Raw genomic sequence first — 10,479 nt, forward strand, 5'->3', positions numbered from 1 at the left:
AGAAAACGCAGCAATGGACTAAGTTGCAAATAATTTAATAATTCACAGACCTTTTTTAGGTTTTGTAGCTGCTAGATCTGACATGTTGACTCAAAGAGTGCCTAAGGGGATTTGGGTGGTCGACTGCTCAAAGCATTTGCTGTGAGACTTTTTCCTGAGGTGATTCTCTGCACAGAGCTCCACATCTGGTGGAGCTATGAGCATTAACATTTCAGATTGTCTCGACCTCTGGAGCTTGGCTGGAACATTACCAGTTCCATTGGAAGAAGAACACTAGAACAACCTATTCCTTAGTCTCAAAGCAATGATATGATGGTTTTCTGGAGAAATGTGGGACTCGGCTTAAACAAAGCAGCAGATAGAAATTATCATGGGAATTCTTCCTCTGCAAAAAACATTTGTGGCTCCAGAAATCTGTGTAGCTTTTCTCAGCCAAAATCAGAGAGTAGTGATTTGCAGGTTTATGTAAAGATCACCAAAACAAAGACTGTACCAAAGCAAATGTGAGTTTATAAAAAACAGTTTGAACTACTTCATGCTGTTAAAATGTAGGCATTAGTTAGAGAAGATACTTACTTAGATGGTGGTTGCCAACAAGGCCAGAGCAATCTATTAATATCATCATGTCAAAGTAGACTAACGTAAATTTTAGGAATTGTGTATTTAAATTTCTACTGATTAAACATCATAATAAACAGTGTGTTTATAAAGTCAGGGGATACATAATACTCAGATTCAAGCAAGTAAGTGTGCCTTCCTCTTTGTTACCTAGGAGTTGCAAATATGAGGATTTCTCCACTGAGAGAAGCTGTTGCTTTCCAATGCTGAGCTGGTGCAGAAGGAGCAAACAATAAAGTGGTGGAGGCAACTGCCCTAATTTGGTGTGAGAACATTTGTGTGATGCCTCCAGCTATGTCTTGCAATAAGCACTGCAATAAGAATCAAATTTCTTTCTGTGTTTGGACAGATGACTTAGAGTCTGTACTGAATGCCGTCCCATACTGCTGACAGCCCAGATGACTGTACACTGAAAGAGAAGCAATAGAAGTAAGTTGAAACATTAATGGAGAGGCAGCTGGAGTAAGGACAGAAAGAAGTCAGGCCAGCATTTAAGAGCACTGGTAGAGGACACTCAGAATGGTAATTATATTTATGTTCTGGTTCTCCATTTTTGTTTTTTCTTCTATCCTTCTCTTTTCCATTTATTTGCTCTCTTATGCCTTTTCTTGGTCTTCTGTATTGGAATTTAGGAGTGATTTTTGTCTACACATGTACATACTGGCAGAACAGGGAACTGAGATGGTGTATGTCTTGTAGGTGATATATATGTATAATGCTCAGGTGTGAGGAAGTACAGTCTACGGCGTGTTACATGGCCACACTCAGATTTAATAAGCACGCCAAACCAGGTGGGACTAAATTTGAAATCTGGGCTATACCTGACCCCTGCCTGTCTGGATGAATTTGCATACTCGTGGTGGCGGGGAGGGCAGGAGGCAGTGATGCAGCAGGCAGAACTGCGGAGGCAGTGACCTATTCCCTGCCGCACTGTGACACTGAAGCGCAGCAGCAGGTGCCGGGTGCTGGGCCCAGGCTGCCTCCCACCCTGCAGCCCAGAGCCGGGCTCCTGCAAAGACCTGCCACCCCTGATCCGAAAGGGAAGGAAACACCACTGGAGACACTATGGTAAGGGGGATGTGGGAACACCGGTCATACGGGGACCGGGAGGACCACGGGTGAGGGAAGGCACGGGGATCTGCCGTTGTTATCGGTGGTTTGTGCCACAAAACCCTGATCTCGCGCACTGATTACCATGTACAAGGATGGGAAAGGAGTGTCAGGGAATCTCACTGGAGCTGTAAGGCATGGTGAACCAAAGTTTTCCTCAGAGCGTCTCTAATTAGTGGAATTATAAGATAAATTAGATCTGGAGTCTTAGCTTTTTAGTACTTTCTGTTGTGACATTTTCTCAACACAGGTTCATTTTCATATTAGCTAATTTTTTTTAGAAATAAAACAAAAAAGTTACTTACCATCATGCCTGTTTTAAATTAATTTAGCCCCAGTGGCTGTACTGTTCCTAGCTATACAGTGTATACCTGTGTGTTTCTGGAGTGCATGAATGTTTTTATATGTGTATGAGTTTAAGTAAGTAAAAAAGGCCCTTAATTTTTAACATTTAGGGGCTCATTATAAATTTGTAGAAATGTCTCAAAACCTCCTAGAATGTGGAAAATCCATTTAACCTTGTATCCCAATTTCTGTCTAGCACTGAGTCTTATTTTGGTGCAGAGAACTATGTTATTTTCTGCCAGTACAGCTACAGGTCCAAAGTGAGAGCGCTCATTTCACAGGCAAGATGCACACTTCCACAGGCTCCCCATGCCTTAAGGCAGACCTAGGGTAGTGAGTATGTTTTGGGAATAGCTGGAAGACTAAAGTCTGCCTTTGTACAGTAAATACTTAAGCCAGATAGTATTCTGTTTTTTTAATAGAGTCAAAGCTGTCCCAGGTTTAGTCTCACAAAGGACCTGGCCCTTTCTACTGTCTCTTGGTAGGTAAAAAATCAGGTCCACAATTTCTAAGACAGGTCCTGGTACATTAGTGATGGGATGTGAAACATGAGTTTGGAGTAGGCTCCAAATTTAAATATCATGTAGAGATCAGTTTACTCTGCCTGTGACTCTGAAGAAGGCCCACTCTCTTCCCTACTAAAAGTCTGATATCTATTTTAAAGCTGTTTACTATGCAAAATTAGAAACCTCTTTGTTACTGTCTTCGCTCCTTGTCAGAACATTTCCAAATTACTGCTGGGGTAGAAGATGGGAGTTGAAGGCAGGAGCACAGCAAGAGGCCTGGCTCAAAAGACAGGGTTGAGATACTGCTTCAAACGAGCACAGCTGAAAGCTCAGTCTGAAAGGAAAGGAACTTGTTCTGCAGTCTTCAGCTGTAGTCCTATACTAAGCTTTACAATATTAACTTTCTAAGGCAACACTCACTTGTTCTGTGTGTGAAAAAACAGACCAATTCCTCTACTGATCTGAGGAACAGAGCAAAGCAGCTTTTTAGGTTTCAAGTATTGCTTGATTTGTAATTGTAGTTTTGCTGTAAAAGATAATCTTTTAAAAAGTCACCTGGCCTCACTGTCATCTTTAAAAGGAAAAAAACTTTTTTTTTCTTGCTGCCAGCCTCAGATTCACCTTGGGATTTAAAAGAAAAGCAGGAGCCTTTCCTGTGCAAAATCAGCATTAATTGAATCTCTAAGCCCAAATATGCCTTCCGTGTCTCCTAAGTAATCCTCCAGATTGCAACTCCCTTGCAACATACCAACCTATGAAGCCTCATCATCACTCAAATAACTCAGATACTTTTGCACAACTCAGTTGAGAAAAACAGGGTTGTGCAAATACACTTGAGAGCATGTTACACACTGCTGCATATGCATTTGCAGAGTCAGCAACTTACAAATGAGTACTGAATAGAAATAATATATTTCATTGAATGAAATATTTAAATTGACTTTCCATATTCATTTGAACTTCTGAGGATGACTAACTGGGGCAGTGGCGGCTTCTGAAATTCCAGTTGCTTCTGAAAAAATATCTTTAGTTATGTTTCTAAAACATAAATATATGTCAAATTGTGAAGAAAACACTGCTCCAGATATGATGCTGGTCACACATTCTGCTTGAGGATTCAGTTTTTGGGGAAGATGCATTTCAGCTTCAAGTCACAGGATGAGTTTGCAGGGTAAGCAGTTACAGAATTTAAAAAAAAAAAAGTTAACTGGCCAAATCTGATATTAAGTAATTTGTTATCTCTAAATGCAATATTACAAAATACAAAAGAGAGAGGACCATTCTCTCGCCTTGAAGCAAGGCCTACTTCATATTTAGACATCTGAATTCTCTTTCCCTCTCCAAAGCTAGGCAGTGGTCAGCGAGCTGCTCACTGGAAACCATTCTTGACAATGAGTTGTATTCTGGATGGTGCCCAAGCATTGTCTGGAAAAGTATTAACGGGCATAAGTCAAAACTGTGCCAGAGAGTGTGCTAATTATCAATCAGCACAGGCAATCACAGGTCAGTGTTCAGTACTATGACCTGACCCTTTCTTACTCCCTAGTATAGACAGGGCCATTGAGATCACAAAGATGGAACTCAGAAGGCTTTAATTACATTGCTCCAAAGGAGAAACTGAAACTGAAAAACTCCACGTGTCTGAAACCACTCTCTCCTTAAAAAACTGCCTTTCACTACACTTGGTGTCGTAATCATCTGGACTAACTCAAAAGCATCTGCTTTATAATTCTGTTTCTGAACTTATGAAATCCAGCACCAGGTCCTTCATACTCATGTACTCTTAAGTGTAAAGGATTTTGGAGCAATTGGCACCTGTCTATTTTAGCCTGGTGTTACATACGTTGTTTTCTTTTCATTAAAGTTCCTGGCTAACACAGAAACTATGCTCAAAATTATGCAAATAAACATGCTATATTGCACTGCCTGAATAAGCAATGGACCTGCAATGTAAAATTAATAGCTGCTCAGGAGCTTGAAGGAACATTTATTACAACTGAGAGAACCTGAAATAATTTCCTGAGGTGAATATTACTTAAAGCAGTTCTTCCAAGTTTCCACTCTAGCCTGCTATCAGAGGGTAAAAGGATCAAAAGACATCACCTGTCTTGGGTTACATAAGGTTGAAGGATACCACATGGCTGTGTCAGGTTCCAGCCAGGAGTAAAAATAAACTAAACTGTGATGTGCTCCTCAGCAGGACCAATCCGTAAGAGGAAAGGTGGGGTTTGTGTCACTGAAATAATTTTTTTTCCCTGCCTGTTTTCATGTATCCATATATTACAGCACACAGATCTCAATTTTTTAAAGAACTGTCCCAGTATCTGGTGTGTATATAATGTACAGTCTTATTGCAGTCATGGGGTTCAACAACCAAATGAAATGCTGACAGCAACAAGTCACCATTGTTTTTGGAAAAGCAATACAATGGGAAAAAGTAACCACTAGGAATAAGGAGGCCTAATGTGCACTGTTTTTTTCTGACCCTGTCTCTGCTCTCTCCCCTTAGCGTGAGTGCATATCTATCCATGTTGGCCAGGCTGGAGTTCAGATAGGAAATGCATGCTGGGAACTCTTCTGCCTGGAGCACGGCATTCAGCCAGACGGCACCTTCAAGGATCTGCATGATCAACTCAACTATGATGACTCTTTTACTACATTTTTCAACGAAACAGTCACTGGGAAACACGTGCCACGGGCTGTAATGGTGGACTTGGAACCAACTGTAGTAGGTCAGTATAGAAATAAATGTGGAAAATGGAGAGGAGCTTACTCTTCCTAATATCACCATGGTGTGCCACCAGTCTCCACTGGTACAACGCAGCACACCCTTTGTATCTTGGTCTATAACTAGATAGCATGAAATTAATTTTCTTTTGACACAGAATGCCAGATTCTGTCATAGGTGTTATAAACATAGGAACAGCAGGATCCCCAGCAGTTTAATAGCTAGTACACATGGCTTGTATGACTTCTCTTTGCACAAACATTGAACTTTTGGTTTTGTTTATCGTGACATTTTTGTCATTTGAATTCTGCTTTTCTCCAGTTTGGATTCAAAGTGGGAGCCTGACAGTTTCCCTCGGGGAAACGAAGGATTTCTAAAAATTGGGGCACCTGGGGGAACCTGATTTTCTTCACACTTTTTCTCTGGTGACTTGTCCTCTTGTGGGTACAGGCTGTACAACTGAAAAGTTCATGAGAAGATAACAACTTCTGTGGTTGGATACAAGTCACACCATAAATCAGCAGAATGCAACAATGAAAAAATTCTTAGAAGACAGTTCCCTTCTCCATCAGCATCTGGTTTTAGGGGTCATGACCTCCCATGACTGAAAGCTTGCATCAATGCCAACAACAACCAGAACTTGTTGGCACTGGAGCACAGACATGCAGCTTTTTACAATTTCTCTTTCTTGTTCAGATGAAGTGCGGGCTGGTACCTTCCGGGAACTTTTTCATCCAGAACAGCTGATCACTGGAAAGGAAGACGCAGCTAACAACTATGCTCGTGGCCACTACACCATTGGCAAAGAAAGCATTGATATGGTGCTTGATCGTGTCCGTAAGCTGGTAAGTAAGTCCCAGTAGTTTTGAAACAGCAGTTTGAATTCTGCAGAAGAAAGAAGTGCAGAACAGGTAGCTTGTAACTACAAATGATACCAATGGTTCAGAAAAGAGATTACAAGACATACAGAGGTATCATTACTAGTCCAAGAGAGAGAAGCCCAGTAGTTCACTTCCCAGCTGCGTACCTCCAGATATTCTTAAAAAGTGGTTCTGAATATGTAATTCTTCATTATTAGCACAGCCCTAGAGCACCACTACTGATATAGAAGGATGGATTAGACAGTTCTACACTGCTGGTTTCAGCTAGAATAACTAAAAGATGTATGACGTTCAGAGAGAGAAGCTCCACAGATAAGAGTCTGATTTTTACGCCATAAATTGAGCCAGTGAGAAAAGCAAAGGACAGGATTATCACCAGCCCTTTCTCGAGAAAACCCAACATGAAATATATGCTGTATATTTCTGACGATTGCTCTCTCCTTCAGCTCAGAATAAGCTCATGTAGTAGATGAAGTCTTTTCATTCTTCAGCCCCTATTCTTTCTCTTTTGCTTTCTAGACTGATGCCTGTTCTGGGCTGCAAGGATTCCTGATCTTCCACAGCTTTGGTGGGGGTACCGGCTCTGGCTTTACCTCCTTACTGATGGAACGCCTCTCTGTGGATTATGGAAAGAAGTCCAAATTGGAGTTTGCCATCTACCCAGCTCCTCAGGTCTCCACCGCTGTGGTGGAGCCCTACAATTCTATCCTGACCACACACACCACCCTGGAGCACTCGGACTGCGCCTTCATGGTGGATAACGAAGCCATCTATGACATCTGCCGCCGAAACCTGGACATTGAGCGCCCCACTTACACTAACCTCAATCGCCTTATCAGCCAGATTGTCTCCTCCATCACCGCCTCGCTGCGCTTTGATGGTGCCCTCAACGTGGATCTGACGGAGTTCCAGACAAACCTGGTGCCCTACCCGCGCATCCATTTCCCCTTGGTGACCTACGCCCCCATCATCTCCTCTGACAGAGCATATCACGAGCAGCTCTCGGTGGGTGAAATCACCAGCTCCTGCTTTGAGCCCAACAGCCAGATGGTGAAGTGTGACCCAAGACATGGGAAATACATGGCCTGCTGCATGCTCTATCGTGGTGACGTAGTTCCCAAAGATGTCAACGTAGCAATTGCTGCCATCAAGACCAAGAGAACCATCCAGTTTGTCGACTGGTGTCCAACAGGCTTCAAGGTGAGTACAGCTGCCATGAACTTCTCTTTAAAGGGCAAGTTCAATCTAGCAGAAAACTTGTATTTAGTGTTTTAGATCTTGTATATTTTCCACGTGTGAGAAGAAGGAACTTACGACAGATGCGTTTGTATAAAATGTGCCCTTTCTCCTTTGGACTACCCATTGACAAAGGGTCCTAAATATTTACGTAAGTGGAAATCTGAAGGGTATATGAGTTAAAATTTAAAGAGGTATTCATTTCAGACCTGAATTTTGGAAAAGCCAGTGAGTGTTCCCTCTGAAGCAACATCTAAAATTAAGGAAATACCAAAAATTATACAATCAATAAAGGAAATGCTGATATTAGGGAATCTGTTGGTTAACCCTCTCACACAGAAGTATTAATACAGCCTCTTCCCACTGGCTACATAGCAGTGTTGGGAAACATAATTTCAGCAATAATACAGACATTAGCAGTGGAAAAACTTTTGTCATACAAATAGCTGGTTTAAGAGTGAAAACTTTTAACTGGGAAGCAACTTTCTGTATTAGTTTCTATAGAGTATCTTGGTGAAAGTGTATGTTCAGTGTTCAGTAGCTGTTAAGAAATCTACGAAGTTGCCGGTGTACATTAAACAGAAGACTAATATAGACATTAAAGTGACCATGTATCATACTGTTTATGACATTATTTTTTATGGCATTTGCCATCTGGTAGTTTTTATAGTGGCACCACTCTACCCCAGTATCTGTAACTTTACTCACATTTTTTCAGCTCTTACTGCTTTCTGTTCTTGCCTTTTTACAACCTTCTCTCATATTCCTGTTTCCAGGTTGGCATCAACTATCAGCCTCCTACAGTAGTTCCTGGTGGAGACCTAGCCCAAGTTCAGCGAGCAGTCTGCATGCTGAGCAACACCACAGCCATTGCAGAGGCTTGGGCAAGGCTCGACCACAAGTTTGATCTGATGTATGCCAAGAGAGCTTTTGTGCACTGGTATGTGGGTGAAGGCATGGAGGAGGGAGAATTCGCAGAGGCACGAGAGGATCTGGCTGCCTTGGAGAAAGACTATGAAGAAGTGGGAACTGACTCATTTGAAGAAGAAAACGATGGGGAGTAATTTTAAAATACACATTGTTCAATACACAGAATTGTCTCTGTATCACTGTATTGCATGTGTCTACCATTAGATCACCTTTTTTGTATGTAATATACAGAAAAATAGGAGGGGTCATATAGAGACACCTTGTCATGGTTTAACCCCAGCCTGCAACTAAACATCACTCAGCCCCTCACTCACCTCCCTCACAGTGGGATGGGGGAGAGGATCAGAAGGGTAAAAGTGAGAAAACTTATGGTTGAGATAAAGACAGTTTAATAGGTAAAGCAAAAGCTGCGCATACAAGCAAAGCAAAACAAGGAATTCATTCCCCACTTCCCATGGGCAGGCAGGTGTTCAGCCATCACCAGGAAAGCAGGGCTCCATCACGCCTAACAGTGACTTGGGAAGGCAAACGCCATCACTCTGAACATCCCCCCCTTCCTTCTTCTTCCCCCAGCTTTATATGCTGAGCATGACGTCCTATGGTCTGGGATATCCCTTGGGTCAGTTGGGGTCAGCTGTCCCGGCTGTGTCCTCTCCCAACTCCTTGTGCCCCCCCAGCCTCCTCACTGGTTGGGTGAGAAGCAGAAAAGGCCTTGACTCTGTGTAAGCACTGCTCAGCAATAATGAAAACATCCCTGTGTTATCAACACTGTTTTCAGCACAAATCCAAAACATAACCCCATAATAGCTTCTGTGAAGAAAATTAACTCTATCCCAGCCAAAACCAGCACCTTTTTGCATTCTAAAACACTGGGCGTCGTGTTCCTAACTTCCTGGAAGCTTTTTAAATCTCATCCTGATCATCAATGTTATGGTTTATTTCATTTGCAAGGACACTTAGGAATCAGGATCCCTGCTCTCACAGTAGTCAATGCACTCTTTGGGATGGTTTGGAGATTACTTTAGAAGTGCTGTGGCATTTATCAGGAGCTAGCAGCTTTTGTCAAAGTGACACTACACCACAATGCCCAGCAGGCAGTGTATTTGGAGACCCAAACACTGAATCTTTCAGTTTTAGCCATCCCTTCATCCGAGCACACTTTCTGGGCTCAAACTTCTGTCTGTTACCTGTTTTGGAAGTGGGGTGTCACGACTGACTTCCACAGGTGAAGCTTAAAATATTCTTAAATAAGACATATGCTCCTCTTAATCGAGCATCCAGGCTCTCACAGGTGTCATTACCAAAAGCCACTTCAGCTGCACATGCTTCACTAGCTTCCACAGAACTAGTTCCTGTTTAATCTCCAGTGTCGGTTTGCACTTTGCTCAGGTGGTTTAACTGTCTCTAGGCAACTTATGGCTTAGCAGTTCTTCTCTCTCTCTTCCTCCCTTCTATGAGGCAGATGCCACACAAGTTAGCAATAGAAAGGGAACATCACTAAATTTAAACAATTGGCAAGAGGCTCTACCAGAGTCACAGCAAAAATGCTGAGTCATTTGCACCCTTCTGATAACAAGCCCCTGCAGATATTCATACCCATCTATGTGACAATTCAGGAAGATTTTCACTGCCACTACTGCCTTGGCTGAAGAGCTCTGAGTGCCAGGCAGCTGTGCTGCCTCCAACAGAGCCGGGTTGTATCAGCAGGTTCTCCATAACCTGCCCAGAGGCTATGCGACTGGAATGTCTTCTGTGGGGACTGCAACAATGACAGCTCTGATGGGCTCCAGACAACCCCTCTGAAAGCCTCCTATGTGCTGTCTCCTTCCCGTGGTTCAGTGAAGCAGAGTGGGGGCTGCACAGAGGTACCTGACACAGGGCTGGGAGCACATGCTGTCCTCACCTGTGCTAACAGAAGAACTGCGGACAGTTTAGCCTCTCTCCACAATAAATCCATGTTAGCATAACCCTTCCCCCAGAAGGTGCACCCAAAGTGATCTGTGTTACGTGACAAAGGGGAGGCAGTGCACATCCCTTATCATTATCAGAATTGCATTCATCCTGCTTTGAAGACATTAAGTCTTCTAGCCACTCCCCCAAAGGGCTGGGTCTGTAGTTCAAGGTG

The 10,479-nt window shown here is 42.8% G+C and overlaps 1 protein-coding gene across 2 annotated transcripts; it reads left to right on the forward strand.

Annotated features, from left to right (window-relative positions):
- Nucleotides 1–1,018: 1,018 nt before the first annotated feature.
- LOC115352590 (tubulin alpha-4 chain) lies at nucleotides 1,019–8,514 on the forward strand. Of its 2 annotated transcripts, none has more exons than XM_030041009.2 (5): nucleotides 1,019–1,140; nucleotides 5,089–5,311; nucleotides 6,004–6,152; nucleotides 6,708–7,388; nucleotides 8,201–8,514. In XM_030041009.2, the coding sequence occupies exons 1-5, from the start codon at nucleotides 1,138–1,140 to the stop codon at nucleotides 8,486–8,488; spliced, it is 1,344 nt and encodes a 447-aa protein (XP_029896869.1). In that variant the 5' UTR covers nucleotides 1,019–1,137; the 3' UTR covers nucleotides 8,489–8,514. The 2 variants fall into 2 exon arrangements, with proteins under 2 accessions (XP_029896869.1, XP_029896868.1); XM_030041008.2 differs by lacking the exon at nucleotides 1,019–1,140 and adding an exon at nucleotides 1,533–1,686.
- Nucleotides 8,515–10,479: the final 1,965 nt, after the last annotated feature.

Source organism: Aquila chrysaetos, chromosome 17, assembly GCF_900496995.4.
Source record: "Aquila chrysaetos chrysaetos chromosome 17, bAquChr1.4, whole genome shotgun sequence".
NCBI lineage: Eukaryota > Metazoa > Chordata > Aves > Accipitriformes > Accipitridae > Aquila > Aquila chrysaetos.

Excerpts from the sequence above, each read along its gene's own strand:
- LOC115352590 (XM_030041009.2), top strand. Across the intron at positions 6,153-6,707 it reads TTGATCGTGTCCGTAAGCTG|ACTGATGCCTGTTCTGGGCT; the intron begins GTAAGTAAGTCC and ends TTTGCTTTCTAG. Across the intron at positions 7,389-8,200 it reads GGTGTCCAACAGGCTTCAAG|GTTGGCATCAACTATCAGCC; the intron begins GTGAGTACAGCT and ends TCCTGTTTCCAG.